Source organism: Mustela lutreola, chromosome 12 (assembly GCF_030435805.1).
Source record: "Mustela lutreola isolate mMusLut2 chromosome 12, mMusLut2.pri, whole genome shotgun sequence".
In the NCBI taxonomy this organism is placed as follows: domain Eukaryota; kingdom Metazoa; phylum Chordata; class Mammalia; order Carnivora; family Mustelidae; genus Mustela; species Mustela lutreola.
In genome coordinates, this window is record NC_081301.1 from 87,380,584 (window position 1) to 87,404,258 (window position 23,675).

Here is a 23,675-nt window from a genome sequence, read left to right on the forward strand (position 1 = left end):
CAAGTCTGAGATCAATATTTCACAATATGTTAACCTGATATTAAGAGGTTAGAATATCACAGAGGGTAGAATAACAAATAAGAAGCATTTCATTAGGCATTAGAATATTGACAAGATGGTATCATAGAAGCTAAAGGACTTGATACATTCTTCACATTGCCCAGACTGCAAAGAAAGGTAATGTAGCAATTTTCTACCTTACAGATCAATATTGGCTTAGAGCAAAAATATTTCAAGTTCCTAAAATAAAACTATATACATTAATTTTTTTAAAAATTCAAATTTAAGCGTTACCTGCAATTCTCCAAACCTAAAATTTTTTAGACATTTTATATTGGTAGTACTCTGAACCATCACTAAAAAATTCATTTTCCACTCTGTATTTATTAAAAGGTATCCTCTAAAAGTATGGAAATGGGGCGCCTGGGTGGCTCAGTGGGTTAAGCCGCTGCCTTCGGCTCAGGTCATGATCTCAGGGTCCTGGGATCGAGTCCCGCATCGGGCTCTCTGCTCAGCAGGGAGCCTGCTTCCTCCTCTCTCTCTCTGCCTGCCTCTCTGCCTACTTGTAATCTCTCTCTGTCAAATAAATAAATAAATCTTTAAAAAAAATAAAAATAAAAAAAATAAAAGTATGGAAATGTATATGAATGGCCCAGGAACAACTGTTTCAAGAAGCTAGACTTCCTGGGCTTAAAAGGGTTTTTTCTTTTTATTAACCAACTGAACAACTTTGTAAATTACCAGCTACTTATTAACCCCAAGGATGTGTCTGTCCTTACTGTTATGAGCCTTATCCCAGATAACATCTTTCATTGCATATACTTTTTTTTTTTTTTTTTTTTTTTTTTTTTTTTTTTAATTTGACTGGCCTATTCTGAACAAATATTTTTTTTTTTTTTTTTAAGATTTTATTTATTTATTTGACACAGAGAGAACACAAGTAGGCAGAGAGGCAGGCAGAGAGAGAGAGAGGAGGAAGCAGGCTCCCTGCTGAGCAGAGAGCCCGATACGGGACTCGATCCCAGGACCCCGAGATCATGACCTGAGCCGAAGGCAGCGGCTTAACCACTGAGCCACCCAGGTGCCCTCATTGCATATACTTAACGTTCATGTATGCCTACTTCTAGCAATGGCTGCCACATAGAAGTAACTTAAAGACTGTGTTAGCTGAGCTTAAGTTTGTAAAACAAAGCAAATGAAATAGTATTATCACTAATTTTTCATATTGAAGAATCTAAATTTGCATTTTGGTAAGTTATTAAAGCCTTGCTACTGTTTATAAAAATATAATTACATATAGATAGGTCTTATAAAACCTTCATAAATATTAACCTTATTTGACCTCATAACGTCCCTGTAAAATAGAGGCCATTATCATCCCCCTGGCCCAATTTACAGAAGAAGAAACAAGTTTAAATTTCCCAAGATGACAAATCAGTAACGCCAAGATTCATATTCAGCATTTTGGGTCCAGAGTTCATGCTCTTAATTGTGGAGTTAAATTAATGTGTGAGATGGGGCACCTGAGTGGCTCAGTCGGTTAAAGGTTGGACTTGATTCCAGCTCAGGTCATGATTTCAGGTGGTAGGACAGAGCCTGGTGTGGGGCTCCACACCCAGCATGGAGCCTGCTGGGATTCTCGCTCTCCCTGCTCCCACCCCCACCCCCCCCACAGACGCATGGCTGTGTGCCTGTGCACTTGTTCTCTCAATAAGTTTGGGAGAATGAAGAATGAGTGTTTTGCTATGATGTGAATGCAGAGAGTATAATGAGTCCGGTGGAAGAAGAAAAATAAGGATGAAAGCGTTTCCCATTTCATATAAAAAAAAAAATTTCTTTTTTAAATCTGAGACTGGATGAAGAAAATAAAGGTAAGATAGTTGTTCAGAATGAGAATATCTGAGGAAAGAGGAAGGAAGTGGTTTTGGCCAACAGATGGCAAAAAATAATTAAAATCTGAACTGGTATCTGTATATTCACAGCTTTACGGCTCTCTTGTGAAGTTGAGGTCACATTTTTTTTTTAACAGGTAAATTTTATTACATAGAAGTGATGTATTTCATTGGGCTTCAAATGTGTAAAGATTCTAGGAAGTCTTTGGATATATGCTTCAATATTACCAAATTTCTGTTTTAAAAATTGTGCCGAAAACCACCAGATGGGTTGTCAAAGGTGGCATCTGTTTGCTGTAACACCTATACTCCCAACCCATGGGGATTTGTCATTTGGATTAACTTTGATATGTTAATGAATGTAAGTGATAGTCCCAAGGGATGCTGATGAGTGGCACTGAATCTAGAAATCAGTTTGGGAGGAACTGAAATCTTAGAATGTTTGTATTCCTGAATAAGGTATCCCCTATTTACATCTTTATTTAAAATTCTGTTTCTGGGCACCTGGGTGGCTCAGTGGGTTAAAGTCTCTGCCTTCGGCTCAGGTCATGATCTCAGGGTCCTGGGATCGAGCCTGGCATCGGGCTCTCTGCTCAGCAGGGAGCCTGCTTCCCCCTCTTTCTCTGCCTGCCTCTCTGCCTACTTGTGACACCTCTCTCTCTCTCTCTCTCTCTCTCACTCAAATAAATTAAAAATATCTGTTTTCTAGTTCTTTGTTGAAGTATATAAATGCGGTATGTTTTTGTGTACTGACTTAGTACATGACAACTTTGTAAATCCTTATTCTTTTATTGCTCTTTCTTCCTTTACTGCACTGTCACACTGTCCATGACCATGTAAGCTCAAGGTGTTAATGATGAAACACTGACAGAATTCTTTTTTTGAAATATTTTCCTACAGAAATTTTATGGATGTCCTTTAGAGATTAAGGAAATTTCCTTCTAGTTTTCTAAGACCCTTAATGGGATAAATTCCATAAAACCAACCAGGCATTTGTGGAATAGTCCTAATTTGGTGATGATGTAAAATTTCTTCATGCATTGCTAGACTCACTTTGCTCATAGTTTGCATAGAATTTTTTCATTTACATTAATGATTGAGAATGGCCTTTCGTCTGCTTTCATAGTTTTCGTCAGGTGTTTTGTTACATGTTAACCTCATATAATTTAGTTGGGGAGTGTTCTCTCTTAAAGATTTTTTTTATTTATTTATTTGACAGAGAGAGGAAGAGAGGCAGGCAGAGAGAGAGAGGAGGAAGCAGGCTCCCCGCCGAGCAGAGAGCCTGATGCGGGGCTCGATCCCAACACCCTGAGATCATGACCTGAGCTGAAGGCAGCGGCTTAATCCACTGAGCCACCCAGGCGCCCCGGGGAGTGTTCTCTTTGTACTAAAGAAAAATTAGTTATATTTTCATACAGTGAGTAAGAGTTACTATCTTTTTTTTTTTTCCCCCCCTGAAGATTGTTCTTATGATCTCCTTTTCCTCTTGGTATTCTTTCCCTCTATTTTAACTCTTTTTAAAAATGCTTGTGGTCGGGGCACCTGGGTGGCTTAGTGGGTTAAGCCTCTGCCTTAGGCTCAGGTTATGATCTCAAGAGTTCTGGGATCAAGCCCCACAGCGGGCTCTCTGCTTAGCAGGGAGCCTGCTTCCCCCCCTCCCCTGCCTACTTGTGATCTCTGTCAAATATATAATGCTTATGGTCAACTATACTTTAATAACGCATTTTTTAAAAAGACTCTTCTGTAGTAGCTGCCCAATGAAATAAAAAAATGGATGGTATCTCACAAAATACTGCCTACCACACAGAAGCTGCTAACATAATGAGCTGTAATTAAGCAGTCCCTGATTTATAGTAGACCTTTGGAGCTTATAGAGTTACTACTATTCAGTGTCAGCCACTAAAGAACAGGTGAAGATGTCTGTCTTTGCAGTGATGTGTAATGGGATGGGAGTACTACCTATTTCAGAGTGTTGCTTTGAGAATGAAGTCAAATAAGCAAGACCTAACACATCCAAAATTCAAACTGAGAAGTTGTTTCAAGAAAGAGTGAGACCTGAAGTCCTATCAGCCTCTAGTAACGGAATTCTATCACCGTGCCTTGAATGTGGAGTTGAATGATTTGTTTCTGAAAGCTTGGCATCCTCCTTGGGGTATGTGCTAGCATGGAAATGGAGATGGCATTGGTCTTAGTGGTACATAAACCAACTCGGAATTTGAGCCAGTTTACAGCCCTTAGATATTATTCAGCCTTTATAGGGAAAGAAAGTCTAACACATGCTACAGCATGATAAACGTGAAGATATTATACTGAATGGAACAGTCCAGTTTCAGAGGGACAAATATAATTCCACTTTTTTGAGATGCCTAAAGTAGCCAAATTCATAGACAAAAGTAGAATAGTGGCTGCCAGTGGCTAGGGGAAGGAAGGAATGAAGAGTCATTGATTATGAAGAGTCATTGAGTAAATGGGTAGAGAGTCCAGATGGGAGAGATGAAAGTTCTGGAGAAGACTGGTAGGCATGACTGCACAACAGTGTAAATGTGCTTAATGCCACAAAATTATACACTTAAAGATGCTTAACATGATAAATGTGATGCATGATTTGCCACAATTTTTAAAACTAAGCATCGTTTCCTCACAGTGTCCAGGAGATTAAAAGAAATGATTTTTTTTTTTTTAAGAGGATTTTTTTCTTAAGATTTTTTTTTTTTTTTTTTTCCATTTATGTGACAGAGAGACCGAAAGAGAGGGAGAAACAGTCTCTCTGCTGAGCAGAGCAGGGAGTCTGATGCAGGGCTCAATCCCAAAACTCTGGGATCAGGACCTGAGCAGAAGGCAGACATTTAACTGACTGAGCCACGCAGACATCCCAGAAGTCACTCATTTTGGAAAGTAGAGCTGTGAGATCTCTCTCACCCCCTCACAAACACTTGCACTCTCCTCCACCTTACTGCCTGCCTCCCCATTACAACTTATTAACTATAACTTGACTAATATAAATTAATGTGCTTGTCGAGGTGCTTTGTTTTTAGTGGTGGGGGGAAGCTTTGAGAATCTCTGAAGTTTTTCGAGTTACAAATTTCCTTACATGCTGTGGAATATTGAGTGAATCAGTGTATGAGAATTTAGAAGCATCTTAGTCACAAAGTTGCAGAACTAGAAGAAACCTTAATATCTTGTTCAAATTTCTCATTTTATAGAAGAGGAACATTCTATATAAAGAGACTGACTTTCCTAAAGTCACCAACATTTTTAATAGTAAAACTACAACTGAAACCCAAGTTACATAATTCTTAGCTTAGTGGTTTCTGGCCTATCCTATGCTCAATGGAAGAATTTACTTGTTAGAAGTCCTAATTGTATTACTAGATCGAATAATTAAAGCTGTACATGTTCTTGTGTATTTGTAAAGTATATTCTGTTCCCACTGAACATAATAAACAAAAGACACTTGTTTTGTGTCATAGGCAGATGTGGGTGCTTGTGTGTGTGTGTGTGTGTGTAAGGTGTATGTGAAAGAGGGATTTGAGACTTGAGTCTGATTCTCACATGTCTATGCCCAGAAATCCTCTTTATTAAACGAGTAAATGTGAACCGTCGTTGAGGAAGCAATCCTACAGCATGAAAATCCAAGGTAAACAAAGGAACAAGCACCCAAAAAACACAGATGGACAGAACAACAAAAATTTGTCTTCATTACTATTCCAAGAGAGATTTGAAAGGATGTGTTCCCATAAAACTAAAACCGATTCCTAATGTTAAAGTGATTCTAGGAACGCCTGGGTGTTCTTAGTCCGCTAAGCCATCATCTTGATTTCAGCTCAGATCATGATCTCACAGTCATGGGATTGAGCGCCCCCTGTCAGTTGCATGCTCTGTATGGAGTCTGCTTCAGATTGTTTGTTCTCCTTGCCTTCCCCTTCTGCCACCAGCACCCCCACTCACCCGCGTGCTTCCTTTCTAAATAAATAAAATCTTTTAAAAGTACAAATAAAGTTAATACTCTAGAACACCAAAGTAATGATCTGTAAGATAAACTATAAGAAATTTCTTAGAGCATAGAGCTGAAAGAGATGGGGAAAAGGAGAGAAGTTTATAGGTGTAATGCATAATCTTAGAATTCTTGGAACAGAGAAGGCAGAGAGGAAATTTTTTTAAAAAGTAGAAGAAAAATTCTCTGAGCTGAAGAAAAGTCCTGGGGCTTTTGATCAAAAGAACCCATTAAATACAAATAGAAAGGATACATAATAACACACATGTTGATTTTAGAGCTAAACATAAATCTCATAAATTTTTTGTGGGAAAGAGATGGGAATCACCTCAAAAAACAAAACTCAGATAGGTATTACTCACCGTGGGATGGGTTGCTAGAAGATGTGGGTGAATGATTTAAATTTTGAGGAAAAGTTTTAAAATGAACTTAAAATTCTGAAGCATGCCTAGTTTGTCCTAGGTATGAAAGCAAAATAACATTTTTTGAAAGTATGCTTTAAAATGTGGCTTACTTCATAAGGTCCTTGAGAAGGAGGCAGGACAAAGTACTTGGAGATGTATTCCAACAAAATCAAATCCCACCTTTAAAAGGTTAAAAACTTGAAATTAAGAAATCAGCGTAAGTGTGTGATGAAAAATTAAATCCTGCTTAGGCAGACAACTGGGCTCTATAATTGTTGTAGATTAAAACAGAACTCATTGTTGGGGCGCGTGTGTGGCTTAGTTGTTAAGCATCTTTCTTTGGCTCAGGTCATGATCTCAGGTTCCTGGGATCGAGCCCCACATCGGGCTCCCTGCTCCGTGGGAAGCCTGCTTTTCCCTCTCCACTCCCCCTGCTTGTGTTCCCTCTCTCATGGTGTCTCTGTCAAATGAATAAATAAAAATCTTTTTAAAAAAAAAAGGGAAAAACTCACTGGCGTCTAAGAATGTCTTCAGGAGCAAATGTGGATTCTGTTGTGTAAATTCTAAGAATAAAAAGAATGTGTTACATACGATTTAAAAAGTGTGGATTTTCTGAAAATTAAAAGAGACTCTAGAAAAATAAATCACTTCCAAATAAGAAGCAAGCCGAAACGTGCCTTATTTTTGAGCAATTACCAGAGTTCTAAAACCTTCACACTTGGAATTAAGGGACAAAAAAATCATTACATATTCTCTGGATTTTACCACACTGCTTGGATGACAGTGAGTAAATGCTTTTTGTTCTTACTCAGTTTTTTAAAAATCACCCTAAAGAGAAAATACAGGAAAATTTAATAGTTGTAAAACAAACTGCACTAAAACTTAAATAGGTATGTGATTACATGGGGAGCCAGTAGAAACTTCTTGATGGGACAAGAAATGAAGGTTCAGGTATAATAATTAAAGTTATTAAAATAACCAGTGAAAACTAAAAATAACAAATCAGAATGAGCAGAGGTTGGAAAAAAATTGATAAATTCTCTGAATCTTTTATAATGAGGGTATATTGTAATAAAGGATAAATATGAGTACAAGAGTAAACACCAGAACTAAAAACAAATGACCCAAAGTTGTAACGTCTGGATTTTAGCCTTAGTCTTTAGCCTGGCAGTGAGATTTATTTTTTTATTTTTTAACTTCCTATGTGGCATGAATTTTTTTTTAACTCTTAGAAATTTAAATTGAGATATCAGTAACATGAGTTCTCTTTGAAAAAGCTTGTGTTCATCATTATAGTAAACAGTAGTAAATTTTCTAAAGTTTATGACTTCATTTAGATCATATTGTGCTATAGAGGGTATTTTTTCTTTTTAAGATTTTACTTATTTATTTGACAGAAACAGTGAAGGAGGGAATACAAGCCGCGGGGGCAGGGGGAGAGTCAGGCTTCCCGCTGAGCAGGGAACCCTATGTAGGGCTGGATTCCAGGACCCCGGGATCACGACCCTTGAGCCAGAGGCAGATGCTTAACAACTGAGCCACCAAGGCGCCCTGTTATAGAGGGTATTATATGCTGTGGAATACATTGAATAGGTGTTCATCTGAAAAGTTCCCCAGAAAAAAATTCTACTTCTTATAAATGGAGGAGAGAATAATGTGTATTCTTTGCATTGTCTCTACCAGTGTACTATGGCAGCTTTTCTGTGATCTTTGAGGTAAGTATGTTTTGGAAAGTCTTTCAGGAGAGGTGCCAAAAAACTATGATTAAGGGAGGAAAACATGTGCCTGTTCATGTTTTAGTTTGTGCTCAGCAATGTGGACAGGTGTGACTTTGAAAGCTAAGCTATAATTCATTTCCCAGTCAACAAAAGCTTTATAGGAGTCTGTACTATTGACCTAAGTAAAAGTCAGTAACCTATCCTACTTAATCATTAGGAAGGCTTGATCTCCTTGTTAGGGCTTTACCTAAGTGGATCATCAGGATTGTAATATTTAGAATTCTCTATAGGTTACATTCAGAAATTACTTGGCTAATAGTCACAAATGTTTTTATAGTTTTTTTTTAGTAAAGAAAAACTTTTGGGGTGCCTGGGTGGCTCACCCATTAAGCAGCTACATTCAATTCATGTCATGATTCTAGGGTCCTAGGATCGAGCCCCAACATTGGGTTCTGCGCTCAGTGGGAAGCCTGCTTCTCCATCTCCCACTACTCCTGCTTGTGTTCCTGTCTCGTGTTTCTCTCTCTCTCTCTCTGTCAAATAAATAAATAAATAAATAAAATCTTTTATTTATTTTTTTAAGATTTTATTTGTTTATTTGACAGAGATCGCAGGCAGGCAGAGAGAGAGGAAGGGAAGCAGGCTCCCCGCTGAGCAGAGAGCCCAATGTGGGGCTCGATCCCTGGACCCTGGGATCATGACCTGAGGCAAAGACAGAGGTTTTAACCCACTGGGCCACCCAGGCGCCTCAAAAATCTTTTTTAAAAAAAGAAAAAAAAATTATTTATTTGAGAGAGAGAGAAGGAGTAGAGGGAGAGGGAGAAGCACATTCCCTGCTGAGCTGGGAGCCTGATGTGGGACCTGATCCCAGGACTCTGGGATCATGACCTAAGCTGAAGGCAGACCTTAAGCATCTGAGCCACCCAGGCACCCCTGTTTTTATAGTTTCTTACGTTTGCTTGCAGTTTCAGTATATGGAGACCCTTTCAAGAATGTGAATCCATTTGATACGTCAAAAGCATGCATTAAAATGTATAGTTGACCTAATTGATTTGCTTTGCTCATTTTTAATAAAATGGCTTTTACATTAAAATTGGGTTAAATGCAGAGAATACCAGAACATTAATTCAAAGGAGTATGTGCACCCCAATGTATAGCAATGTATAGCATCCTTATCTACAGTAGCCAAATTAAGGACCTAAGTGTCCCTCAACTGACAAATGGATGAAGATGTGGATATGTACAATGGAATATTAGCCATGAGAAGGAATGAAATCTTGCCATGTGCAGTTACTTGGATGGAGCTAGAGGTTATAATGCTAAGTGAAATGAGTCAGAGAAAGACAGATACCATATGATTTCACTCATATGTGGAATTTCAGAAGCAAAACAAGAAAAGCGGGGGTAAGAGGAGCAAACCAAGAGGGGCTCCTGGGTGGCTCAGTGGTTTAAGCCTCTGCCTTCGGCTGGGGTCTTGATCTCAGGGATCTGGGATCGAGCCCCGCATGGGGCTCTCTGCTCAGTGGGGAGCCTGCTTCCTCCTCTCTCTCTCTCTCTCTCTGCCTTCCTCTCTGCCTACTTGTGATCTCTCTTTGTAACAAATAAATAAATAAAATCTTTAAAAAAAAAAAAAAAAAAGAGAGGCAAACCAAGAAACAGATTATTTACAGGGAACAAACTGGTGATTATGGGAGAGGGTGTTGGTAATGGGGATTTAAGAATGCTTGTGATGAGCACCAGGTGTTACATAGAAATGTTGAATCACTATACTGTATACCAGAAATAATATTGCACTGTGTTAACCAACTGAAATTTAAATAAAAAAGGATCCTTGGGTAGCTCAGTCAATAAGTATCCAAATGTTGATTTCAGCTCCTGTTATGATCTCTGAGTCAGAGTTCTGAGATCCAGCCCCATATCAGGCTCCACACTGGACATGGAACCTGCTTAAGATTCTCTCTCTCTCCCCCTCACTCCCCACTTGCACAAGTGTTCTATCATTATTTAAACACACACACACACACACACACACACACACACACACACCTTGGGGCACCTGGGTGGCTCAGTGGGTTAAAGCCTCTGCACTTCAGCTCAGGTCATGATCTCAAGAGTCCTGGGATCGAGCCCTGCATCGGGCTCTCTGCTTAAGCCGGGAGCCTGCTTCCTCCTCTCTCTCTCTGCCTGCCTCTCTGCCTACTTGTGATCTCTTTCCATCAAATAAATAAATAAAAATCTTTAAAAAAAAAAAAAAAAAAAACTTAAAGAATTGGGCTAAATGTTGCAGTGTTTTGTCTAAATACATTCTTCTAAAACTGTATTGCTTAGGTAACCTCATTTAGTTCTGTGTCATTTGCAGTTTTCAGTAAGATCTATACAAATTGCTTGTACATACCTGGAAGGAAAGAGTCCGACGTTTCAAGGTAGTATGAGTAGAAGTATAAAAGCTCTTGTTCTGGATTGCCTGGGTTTGAAAGGTTCTAGTTGAACATTGCCCAATAGAGCTTTCTTCAGTGATGGAAATGTTCATACTGCACTATGCAATTTGGTAGGCATTAGTCATAGGTGACTCCTGTGGCTGAGGAACTAAATATTTAATTTCAGTTAATTTCAATTTAAGTAGCCAGACATAGTTAATGGCTGCTGTATGCTGTATTAGTGTAGTATTAAGAAACTGAGGGAAAACATAAATATAGAAATAGTTACATGGACCTATGTTAGGACTTGTGGTCCAAATTAGTTTGGCACAGCTTATAGGCTCTCCACCTTCCTCACTTCTGATCTTCTGCTTTACTGCTGAACCTTTTTTTGAACTAAAAAACTAGTTTCATAACCAAATGCTAGGATTGAGACTTTTTTAGCAAGACTTTTCCTTTTTATTCATCTTTTCTTTAAATTTAAATTAAATTTAATTAGCATATAGTGTAATACTGTTTCGGGGGTACAGGTCTGTTATTCATCAGTTTATATAGAATCCCCAGTGCTTATTACAGCGCACACACATACAACACATACCTCCCCAGTGTCCATCACCCCATTACTGCATTTCCCCACCCCTCTCCTCGCCAGCAACCCTTCAGTTTGTTTCCAAGATTAAGAGTTTCAGTGTTAGGATGGAGGCTTTTGATAAGTCTGGTAGATTCTTATCATCTTCACCTCAACTATTTTTGTGTGTCTATCCCCAACTCTTAACCACCAGTGGAACAGAATCTTATTTGACAATGTGCCGATAATTTTTTCCTAGTTGGGGGATGCTTGTGTGGCTCAGTGGATTAAGCCTCTGCCTTCGGCTCAGGTCATGATCTCAGGGTTCTGGGATCAAGCCCTGCATCGGGCTCTCTGCTCAGCAGGGAGCCTCCTTCCCCCTCCCTCTCTGCCTGCTTGCGATCTCTCTCTCTCTCTCTCTCTGTCAAATAAATAATCTTTTAAAAAAAAATGTTTTCCCTAGTTGGGAAACTCCTCTAAACTTTTCTAAACTCTTAGTTATAAAGGCATCTCTGCAGTTTACCAATAAAACCATGTTTCCAAAGGTGTTTTCAGGTGACTCATTGGCCCAGTTACTCTCTAAGTATTTCTAGAATCTTAGTAGTAAATTTTTTTTAAAGACTTTATTTAATTATTAAAGTAAGAGAGCAGGAGCGGAGGCAGGGGCAGAGGAAGAAACAGATGCTCCACTGAGCAGGGAGCCCACTGGGGCTGGATCCCAGCACTCTGGGATCACCACCCCAGTAGAAGGCAGACATTTAACTGAATGAGCCACCCAGGCGCCCCAAGAATCTTACTAGTATTTAAAAAGTATAACTCTTAACCTAAAAAAGTAACTGACATGATGCCTTTTTCAAAGAAAATCGTTTTGCCAAAATTTCTCTTTTCAGTTTGAATGTAAAAAATAGGGTACAGAGTACTTCAAAGACATTTTTCCTTGAGTGGTGCCGAGTCAGCCTCAGTTTCTCTCTCCCTTTGCCCTTTACCCCCATGTACTCGCGTGCTCTCTCTAAAATAAATCTTAAAAAGTATTTTGGGGGGGGGGGGCCTGGTTGGCTCAGATGGTTAAACATCTGCCTTCGGCTCAGGTCATGATCTCCAGGTCCTGGGATCCAGCCCCACATCGGGCTCCCAGCTCGTTGAGGAGAGTCCTTCTCCCTCTAACTCTCACCCTGTTTATGCGCTCTCTCTCGCTCTCTCTCTCTGAAGAATAAATAAAATATTTCTGAAAAGTGAAGATAATTGTAAAAAGAAAAATTGTTTTTAAAAAATTGGGGGGGGCCTGGGTGGCTCAGTGCATTTAAAGCCTCTGCCTTCAGCTTAGGTCATCATCCCAGAGTCTTGGGACGAGCCCTGCATCAGGTTCTCTGCTCAGTGGGGAGCCTGCTTCCTCGGAACTCTCTCTCTGCCTACTTGTGACCTCTCTCGTTCTGTATCAAATAAATAAATAAAATCTTTTAAAACAAATTTTTTTAATAAAAATATTTTTTTCTTAAGGTTTTAAGTGTCTGTCCCATGTTAGCACAGCTCTTGTGGGCTGTCTCAGACAGTGAAGTGCCTTTGCTGCTGAGTGAGTGCTATATATAATGGTCCAAAAGAAGAAGGAAATAAAACCTGCCCCCAAAAGAAAACAAACTACATTTCTGCATAAGGCATATGCAAATAAGATAGAAAATGTCTTTTAAAAAAACACCTAGTTTCAGGGCACCTGGGTGGCTCAGTGGGTTAAAGCCTCTGTCTCAGCCTAGGTCATGATCCCAGGGTTCTGGGATTAAGCCCTGAATGGGGCTCTCTGCTCTGCTTGGCAGGGAGCCTGCTTCCCCATCTCTCTCTGCCTGCCTCTCTGCCTACTTGTGACCTCTGTCAAATAAATAAATAAAATCTTCAAAAAATCATTATCATCAGCAGCAGCAGCATCATCTCGGTACCTGGGTGGCTCAGTCAAGTTAGGCAGGCATCTGCCTTTGGCTCAGGTCATGATCCCAGAGTCCTGGAATCAAGCCCCGCAGCGGGTTCCCTGGGCAGTGGGAGGCCTGCTTCTCCCTCTCCCACTTCACCCCACCGCCCGTTTATGTTCACTCTCTCGCTGTCTCTCTGTCAGATAATTGAATGGAATCTTTTAAAATAATAACAATAATCTCTAGGAGGTGTTGCTCTTTTCTGAATCATTGAGACTTCCAGAAGTCTGATTGCTAAATAGATGTGCCTTTTACTAATTGGAAGCAGTTGGAGATTTTCTAAGTGACATAATTCCTGACTTCCATAAAATGGAATATGTAATAGTACTTCCCCAGATTTATCCATGAGTGAAGCCAAATTCAAAGTAACTCATTTTCGACTTAACCTGAAGCCTTGTATATCAAAATTTAAGTGGTTTATTATATACCTACCTAATGCTCTAAATTGGTAAGATTTTTAAATCAGCGTAAGTCCTATTTAGAGTATAGTTGTCAAAATATCACTCAAAGAAGAGATTGAAGCATTTTAAAAATGTTTTAGGACTAGTTCTGTTCATTACCACATCTTGAACCCTAAAAAAAATCAGTTGTCCTTTTTTGGTGGTGGTTATTTGCATTGATTTGCATTACCAAGAAACTGTTACAAAGAAAATCAAAGGGAAATTTTTTTTCACGTAAGCCGATATTACTTCAGGAATTGACAGGAGTCATTTCTGTAATTTCTTCTGTCAAAAGAGAGGAAGGAGATATAGTAGGTCATTCTATTTGGAGACATTTTTTAACCTTAGTCTTCCTGTTTTGCTGAGAGGCCACTCAGATGTTCATCTTTATTCCTTTGTCATTGAGCAGGAAAAAGTTATCAGGAGAAGCAGATTCTTAAATTATTAATTCATTACAATTTTAGGAAATTCCTCCTGCTATAAGTGAAGTAACTTTGAGTCTTCTGCCAAAAGGGAAACCTTAATTTACACAATGGACCATTTGTTTAACATTCAGTTGACCTTTTATTTTGTGACTTGATTTTGAGAGGGGCAAGATTTCCTCCTCCCTAGACGCCTGTCCTATTCTGTGCTTCATAATACACTTAATGATTTGGGTAACTAGCTATGCTTTTCCCACCTATATTGCCCAACCCCAAATTAAGTTTATAGTTAGTTATAAATTATTATACCCATACAAAAAACCTACATAATTATTACAACACATATTTTCTTTCTTTCTTTTTAAAAACAGGATTTCGTAAACCTTTTTTCTTTTTTTGTGGGAGTCTTTCAGGTGCAGAGAATGGAGTTAATCTTACTAATTTACTAACTTGTTCACCCAGAAAATATTAGAAGCCCTATTATATGTCAGGTGTTCTTTTTGGCACTAAAGAAAGCCCCAGTGGTAAGGAACCAGATAGTTTTGTTTTTAAGATTTTTTTATTTTAGTGGGAGAGAGAGAACAAGAGGGAATAGTGGCCATAGGGAAAGGGACAGAGAGAATCTCAAGCCAACTCCCTGCTGAGCACAGAGCCAGTATCCAACTCTTGGTTTCTCTAGGTTTCACACGAACCTGACATCATGACCTGAGCTGAAAGCAGGAGTCGGACACTTTAACTAGGTCACCATGCACCTTGACCAAATGTGATTTTTGTCCTGTGGCCCTCATAGTCTAGTTCGTGGCACATTGTCATCATCAATCTATGAACCTAAGTCCTACCCTTGTTTTATTTATTTATTTTCTTACCTTCAGCGTTCTTTCCTGTTCTGCCTCCACAAGTATCCAGTCAGATACACAGGTCTTTAAATACATAACATTTATTGTGGTTTTAATTTTCATTAATAATAGTATAGATCTCAGTTTATTCCTTTTTTCTCACCCAGTACTATATTTTTAAGTTCTAGCCATCAAACTGCATAATATTCCGTTATCTGCATCCAAAACATTTACTTACTCATTTCCTGGTGATGGAATCTACGTTACTTTCTATACCCTGGTATAGAAATAATGCTGCAAGCAACCTTGTACACATTTCTTGAAGGATCTCTGTGAGTATTTCTTTGGAGTTCTTACCTAAGTGGAATTCTGGGTCATAGGTAAACAGAATGGCATATCAAACAGTTCACAGAGAGGTTCCTATTTTCTTCCCCTGTTCTTACCAATACTTCATATTACTCAGTTTTCTAATTTTTATTTTTCTTAGAGCTTTAAAACGATATTTCTTGCATTTTTCTGATAGTTGGTGAGAATGGCCTTAATATACTTAATAGCCTTTTTATCCTGTAAATTGCCTATTAATATCTTCTCCCCATTTGTTCTCCTGAGTTACTGGTTTTTTTCTCTTGTTTTTGTAGAAGTTCCTCATATTTAAGATGCTAATTTTAGTTGAAAATCATTATTCCCAAAGCATCTGAATAGAAATCTTCATTTAAAGCTAAATCTACCGGGACGCCTGGGTGGCTCAGTTGGTTAAGCAGCTGCCTTCGGCTCAGGTCATGATCCCAGCGTCCTGGGATCGAGTCCCACATCGGGCTCCTTGCTCCTCAGGGAGCCTGCTTCTCTCTCTGACTCTGCCTTCCACTCTGTCTGCCTGTGCTCGCTCTCGCTCACTCTCTCTCTGACAAATAAATAAATAAAAATCTTTAAAAAAAAAAAAACAAATAAAAATAAAGCTAAATCTACCAATATTTTCTCTCTTCTTTTTTTTTTAAAGTTATATTAATTTTGCCCTTTAGATATGTTAATCCGTCTGGAGTTTGTGTTCTGTATTCATACTGAGGAGTAGGGCTCTAACTACTTTTGCCTGAACTACTTTTGCTGAAAAATATTTGAATTTTTCTAGCACATCCTACTGAAGAATTCATCCTTTTTTACTGCTTTGAGAAACCAGCTTTGTCATAGGACAGTCTCATTCATACATCCATTTATAAGCTCTGTATTCTGTTAAAACTAGGTCTGTTTGTTTCTATGTCAGCACTAGTCTCTTTCTATTTTATTTTGTGTAGTCTCTCTTAATACCTGGGAGAGAACATTCGCAGCTACCCTGCAAATACATACATACTTTAAGCTCACTCTTTGCAAAATTACTTTAGCTTTCCATAGACTTGGTGGTCGTGGCCGTGGCCGTGGCCGTGGCAGGGGTTGAGAGGTGAGGATAGTAAAAAGCTTCCCCTTTTTTACGAATTTTGTTTTTACGTAACCTGTATACCTAGTGTTGAACTTAACCTGAGATCAGAAGTTCCATGTTCTATCAAATGTACCGGCTAGGCACCACATTAAAGAGGTTTATTAAGATGTAATTCTCGGGGCACTTGGGTGGCTCAGTAGGTTAAGTGGCTGACTCTTATTCTCAGGGTCTTGAGTTCAAGTCTCTAATTGGGCTCCATCCTGAGCATGGTCCTACATTTTTTTAAAAAGGTGTAATTCATATACTATACGCTCGATTTACTTAAAATGTACAGATCAGTGATTTTTAATACATTAATAAAGCTCTGCAACTACCACTCAAACAAATTTTAGAGCGTTTTCAGTACCCCCAAAAGAAACCCTATTGCTCTATTGCTCTCCTTCCCTCCCATTTTCCATAGCCCTAGATTTAGTCTCTATTGACTTCCCTATTCTAGACATTTCCTATAAATGGAATCATACAGTAACTGATCTTTTGTGACTACCTTTCACTTGGTGTAAGTTCTTCAGGATTCTTCTACTTTATACCATGGGTCAGTACTTTTGTTTCTGTCTTTTTATGACTGAATGACGTTCCATTATGTGGATATACCTTTTTTTTTTTTTTTTTTTACCCATTCATCAGTTTATAGACGTTTGAATGGTTTCTACCTTCTGGCTATTATGACTTATGCCATTGTGAATATTCATGTACAAGTTTTTGTGTAGACACAGGTTTTTATTTTTCTTGTGTATGTGCATAGGAGTGGGATTGCTTGGTCAAATGTTAACACTCCGTATTTAAACATGTTAAGTTTGACCAAACTGTTTTCCAAATTACCTGCACCGTTTTACTTCCACCAACAGTATATAAAGGTTCCAATTTCTCCATATCCTTGTCAGTTTTGGTCTTACCTGTCATTTTTATTATAGCCATCCTAGAGGGTATGAAGTGGTATCATTGTGGTTTTCATTTACATTTCCTTAATAACTAATGATGTTGAACATTTTTTCATATACTTGTTAGTCATTTGTATCTCTTTTATGGAAAAATGTCAGATCTTTTGTCCGTTTTTTAATTAGACTGGGATTTTCTTTTATGTTACTCAGGAATTTAATTAATATCCTCTAACCTAATTAGTTTATTGGGGTTTTTTGTTTTTAATTTTTTAACTTTAAAAACTGTATGTCTGTCGTCTTTTGGTATTTTGCTTTTTTCTTTCTGTTTGTCGGTCTTCTGTAGGTACTCCTTCCACAAAACAGTAGTTGTGTGTTCAGGCTCCAGAGTCATTCTGCCACATATACCAGATATTTCTGTCACTTACCCAGCTGTGTGACCTTTGTTAGGTTACATAACTACTCTAAGCCTCTGTTTCCTCAAATGGAAAAGGGAGTGAATTGACATATCCTTTGTCAGAATGTTGTTCAAAAGATAAATGAGTTATCTAAGAGTCAGCTTTTGGGGCTGTTGATACTACTGGGGTTTTCTGTTCCCTTATTTTGTTGCTATCTAGATGCCCTTAATTATTTCTTTGAGTTTACACTGCTTGAGTATAACACACTGACAAATAGTCAAAGCTGGACATTTGTAATGAATATAACTATATCAGGTATATCCTAGAACCTATAATTTTATGGTGGTTATATCTGACTCATTAATAGTCATATTTATATTTTTCTTCCATGTCTTAAATTTATCAATAGTAATACCATTCTGAACAAGGCAAGTGACCAGTGAACTCAACACATTTTTCACTTAAATCCCTAACTATTCTTCCACTTCTCTTTATGTTCATATTCCCCAAAGGTTTAGTTTTGGTTTATTTGGAGATATAGTTTTCTTCCCCCTTCATTGCTTGCTTTAAAACAAAACATTATATTAACTATTCTTTATCATATCTGACATATTTCATAGAATTTTCTTGGATTTATTTTTGTTTGGTAAGCCTGAGTTTTAGTATGCCTACAGCTAAATTTATTTTATCCTTATATTATAATGTTACTTTATCTCTGTAAATTCTAGTTCCAAATTTTTGGGGGTTTTTTCTTTCTCACTTTGAAACTATTTTCCCAGTATCTTCTGGTTTCTAGTGTTGATTTTGAAAAGTCAGATGTTCACCTGATTCTTGTTCCTTTGTAGGTAGTCATTCTTTCTAGAAACTTTCATATTTTTGTTTCTGGCAGTCTTAATATTTACTATAATTTGCCTAGTCTGTGAGAATTTTCTCAGATATTTGGCACTCACTCTGAGGAATTTCAGGCTGAATTTTTTCTTTAATTCTGAGAAATTCCTTGATTCTTGTCTTTATTTTCTCCTCTTCTCCCTCTAGGACCTTTGTAATATTGATACTGGTATTTCTACTTCTATTTTCCTTAAATTTTCTTTTATGTTTTCTCTGTCATCATCCCTTTCATTCTTTAATCTGATATTTCAGTTTACTAATACATTCTTTAGTTACTGAATCTTACACCTAATCCATCAGGTAATTCTTTGTTTCAGATACTCATTTCTCTAAATCAAGGATTCCGGTTGGATTTTCCTCATGACACTTTTCCACTTCATCTTTAAGTATCCTCTTTTTTAAAAACTGGCTTATTATAGTTTACTTTTTTTTTTTTTTTTTTTTTTTTTTTAAAAAAACAAACAAGATCTTGTTTTTAAAGGGCACCTGGGTGGCTCAGTCTGTTAAGCATCTACCTTTGGCTAAGGTCATGATCCCAGGTCCTGCATCTGGCTCTCTGCTTGTGATCTCTCTATCTGACAAAAAAATAAAATCTTAAAAAAAAAGAAAAAGAAAAAAGAGTAGAAAGATTTTAAGTAATCATCTCTACACCCAGTGTGAGGCTTGAACTTACGACCCTGCTACACTGCTACATGCTACACTGACTAAGCCAGCCTAGCACCACTATTTTAAATCCTTGTTTTGCCTGGTCCAAAATTCTGCTCTAAATTATTTAATTAGTCATCTGTTGTTTGCTGTTGTGTACTTTCAGATGTTCATCATTTTACCCCTACAATTATTTACTGCCTTGTCCCTTCAAGACTTTGTTAGCCAAGAAATAACTGGTGAGGGGCGCCTGGGTGGCTCAGTGGGTTAAAGCCTCTGCCTTCGGCTCAGGTCATGATCCCAGGGTCCTGGGATCGAGCCCCACATCGGGCTCTCTGCTCAGCAGAGACCCTGCTTCCTCCTATCTCTCTCTCTCTCTGCCTGCCTCTCTGCCTACTTGTGATCTCTGTCTGTCAAATAAATAAATAAAATCTTTAAAAAAAAAAAAAGAAATAACTGGTGAATGATGTATTTTTATTCCAATGAATTTTATATAAAACAATTGGGATTGTGCTCACTTCAGCAGCACAAATGGGACTTAACCTAAATTTAGAAAGATATTTAATGTTTTTAATTTCAAGAATAAAATTTTTTCCTCAATAACTTGTTTATCTCTGATGATACTAAAATTTAGATTATTTATACTTCTTTCTTAAGCAAGTCTATGTTGCTGTCCTATACCAGGCCTATTATTAGAAAAGTGTTAATTTGCAAGTTTTTATTATTAAATGGATACCACTTATCTGCTTTGGGGCTATGGTGGTGGGAGTAATTTCTTCCACTGCCATTGAGAAGTAAGGGTTTTGGTTGCCTGGGTGGCACAGTTTGTTAAGCATCTGACTTAGGCTCAGGTCACAATCCCAGAGTCCCAGGATGGATTCCCACCCACATCAGACACCCTGCTCAGCAGAGAGCCTGCTTCTCCCTCTGACCCTCTTTGTCTTATTCTCTCTCAAAAATCAAAATCTTTAAAAAAAAAAAAAAAAGAAAGAAAAGAAAAGTCAAGTTGTCCTTTCATTAGAGTAGATCCTGGCACTGCACCTTTTCTCCTTCTTTCCTTTGGTGTTCATCCCCAGAAGCAACTCTGAATATTACATACGTTCATTCAGCCACATGTGTTTTTAAATTACATTATTATCATATATAAAAGTCTTCTCAAGAGGCAAATTATAGGAACATAGAGCTATGTACAACTTATTTTCAACCAAGCTTTTAATAGACTCTCGAGGGTCAGCAGTTGCTAGTCATAAAGTAATTGGAAGCAAGAAATAGCTGTAGACAGATTATTCAGCAGATAGCATTAATAATATCATACCTTGGGGGCACCTGGGTGGCTCAGTGGGTTAAAGCCTCTGCTTTCGGCTCAGGTCATGGTCCCAGGGTCCTGGGATCGAGCCCAGCATCGAGCCCAGCATCGGGCTCTCTGCTCAGCAGGGAGCCTGCTTCCCTTCCTCTCTCTGTCTGCCTCTCTGCCTACTTGTGATCTGTCAAATAAATAAATAAAATCTTTAAAAAAAATAATAATACTATCATACCTTCTACCTCATCTTTTTTTTCCCCCTAGGTCATCTCCTCTTAAACTGGCCCTTTGAACTTTTCTTTCCTGCCATCCTCTTCACCACGTCCTATATCCTCATGACTAGGATAATAAATCTGTAGCCAAATCCTATAGTAGACATCACTAATTTGTGACGTGTTTTTTGCCTGCCAAGCCTTGCATATGCCCTTAGAATCCTTCTCAGTACAGTATTTCACGGAGCCAGTTAGAGTGACCACTAAAGATGACCCCTTATTGTCATTTCTAGTTTATCAGACTCTTTTTCCAACTAGACTCTGACATTAACTAGACTATGACAGTAACTTACTCGTGCTATATTTTTTTGAAGGTTGAAAAGGACCAAAGATAGACTAGCAAGTAAAGGTGTTTCCTATTATCCAAGAGACACTTTCCTGCCCTCCTCTTACTTTTTGAAAGCCTTTTATACCACTCCTGTCTTTGTTTCTCTGTGTGATGTTTCTCCAGCTGTGGTGTTTGTCCTCCTTTCTACCTAATTAGTTTACACAGGGAAATTAGTACATGTCTGTTGAACATATGAACAAGATTTTGATTCTGTGGTGGGTGAAAAGGACATTTTTTACTTTCCAGATGGTGTGATGTGCATTTTTTTTTCCATCCTCCTGTTTAGATTTTTTTGTAGAAGATTAGGTGCCACCAAGTCTCTAGAAGGTGTTTGTTTTGAATGCCTTCTTCCTGGAATTAAGCAATCATCGCCTACTACTAAAAAGAGATAGTAAATTTGAGAAAGGACAGAATAAAAAGAAATGGCTAGTAGGGCAAACAGGTATTACCCTATTTTTGTTGGTGATTTAATATCAGCTAAGTACTTGAAAAATATTAATGCAAAAGACAGAGAGTGGACCATCCTAAGTGTGCCATCTGTATCCCCACTACTGTAGTATATGTCCTAACCACATCATGATACTTGTTCTTCATAACCAAGCATTGACCTCATCTACTTAGGAAGACAGTGAGGTTTGAAAGGGTAAACAATTGCGCAAGTGGTAGAGTTGGAACTCCACTCCAACTGTCTCTGACTTCAAACCTTATACCACTCCTTCCCTTCTAACCATATGGGAAATATTAGCAGATTTTATCCTTTTTTTTTTTTTTTTGTAGCCTTTATATTGTATCCTTTTTAATTTGGGCAATAATTACATTTAGACATATGTTTTAATGTTTTATAGGTTATTTGAGCCACTGGAAGTATGGCTAAAAGAAATGATAGGCATCTGAGACAAATAGTTTTCTGAACCTTTGAGGCAGTATAGCCCAGGGATGTGGAACAGTGTTGAGCCTGTTGTCAAATCCTGGCTCCACTGCTGCCTCACACTGTGCAAGCTTCTTTTCTCAAACCAACCATGGTGGTTTTGAGGATTAAATGTGGTAATAACGCATAGAAAACCTGCCAAATAGCAAGCATTTCATTTATGAAAATGAACAATGTATATAGTATCATTATATATTTACTGTATCATGTTAAATACCTACCTTTCCTTGAGATTCTGAGAACTTTAACTGACTTAAAATTACACATTACTCTAAAAATACTTCATAGCTCCTATGCTGTTATGTATAGAGCAATAACAAATATTACCTCTACTCTTCATACTAGTTTTCATATTTTGGTTAAATATCATAATATATAATCACTGCTATTCGAGACATCCTATAATGGTTGAGTATCTCCTGATCAGGAATATTTGCCTCACCAGAGGATTTCAGTTATTTCTAGAATAATTCCAAAAATCTGTTTAGGCAAAGGATACTTGAAATAATAGCAGTCGACACTGAACAGTGGTAGAATTTACCAGTGCCTTTATTTTAACCTTCTGTTGTATGAAAATGCAGAATCCATATTCAATAATTAAAACATTTGCTATCTCTTCTTTTTCAGAAGATGAATAATCTTTCATTTAGTGAGCTATGTTGCCTCTTCTGCTGTCCACCTTGCCCTGGGAAAATTGCTTCAAAATTAGCGTTTTTGCCACCTGATCCTACTTACACGTTGATGTGTGATGAAAGTGGAAGCCGCTGGACTTTACATCTATCAGAACGAGCAGACTGGCAATACTCTTCTAGAGAAAAAGATGCTATTGAATGTTTCATGACTAGAACCAGTAAAGGCAACAGAATTGCCTGCATGTTTGTGCGTTGTTCACCCAACGCCAAATATACTTTACTCTTCTCACATGGAAATGCTGTTGATCTCGGGCAGATGAGCAGCTTTTACATAGGACTGGGATCACGGATTAATTGTAATATATTCTCATATGATTATTCTGGATACGGCGCAAGTTCTGGGAAACCAACAGAGAAGAACCTCTATGCAGATATCGAAGCTGCTTGGCTTGCTCTTAGGACAAGGTAAATCATGATTGGAAATTATTTTGCACATTTATTATGATGGTTAACTAAAATTGTCTTATGTTAAAAAAGTGGTTTTTATAACACATGTTTTGAAGAACTAAATAGAGATTATACTAACCAATATATACCTATTAAGAATTAAGCTCTTAGGAGGGCCTGGGTAGCTCCGTCGTTAAGGCTCGGTGGGAAGCCTGCCTCGTCCTCTCCCACTCCCCCTGCTTATGTTCCCTCTCACTGTGTCTTTCTCTAATAAATAAATTTTAAAATCTTTTTAAAAAGAAAGAAAAGAATTAAGCTCTTAGATTATAATTTTAAATTTTTTAAAAACAGCATAGTTTTTTTTTTAAGTGTTTTTTTTTTTTTTTTTAAGATTTTATTTATTTGAGAGAGCACAAGCCAGGGAAGAGAGTGACAAGCAAGCCTCCTATGAGCAGGGAGCTGGATGTGAGGCTCGATTCTAGTACCCTGAGATCATGACCTGAGCTGAAGGCAGATGCTTAACTGACGGAGCCACAAAGGCACCCCATAATTACATAGTTTTTAATACAGATCTCATTTGTGTCTGTTAGTGCATGTGTGTGATTTTCTTTAAAATTTAAGCATATGACAAATACTTGTAGAGTGTGGTATAAAAATGTTTATTCAAAGTTGCAATTGTGTCTGTTAGTGCATGTGTGTGATTTTCTTTAAAATTTAAGCCTATGACAAATACTTGGTTTTAGAAACGTGTAGAGTGTGGTATAAAAATGTTTATTCAAAGTTGCAATGCAACAGTTCAAGGGTAGAGAACTGACTTAGCTAATGATTTATTTAATCTATCA

At 37.9% G+C, this 23,675-nt stretch overlaps 1 protein-coding gene across 3 annotated transcripts in view; it reads left to right on the forward strand.

Moving 5' to 3' along the window:
* ABHD17B (abhydrolase domain containing 17B, depalmitoylase) overlaps positions 1-23,675 on the forward strand; it is a 59,843-nt gene that overhangs the window by 19,871 nt on the left and 16,297 nt on the right. For all 3 annotated transcript variants that reach the window (XM_059141018.1, XM_059141020.1, XM_059141019.1), the window contains exon 2: positions 22,382-22,851. In XM_059141018.1, coding sequence (XP_058997001.1) covers positions 22,385-22,851 — 467 coding nt within the window. In that variant the 5' untranslated portion in view covers positions 22,382-22,384. The remainder of the gene's footprint in view (positions 1-22,381; positions 22,852-23,675) is intronic.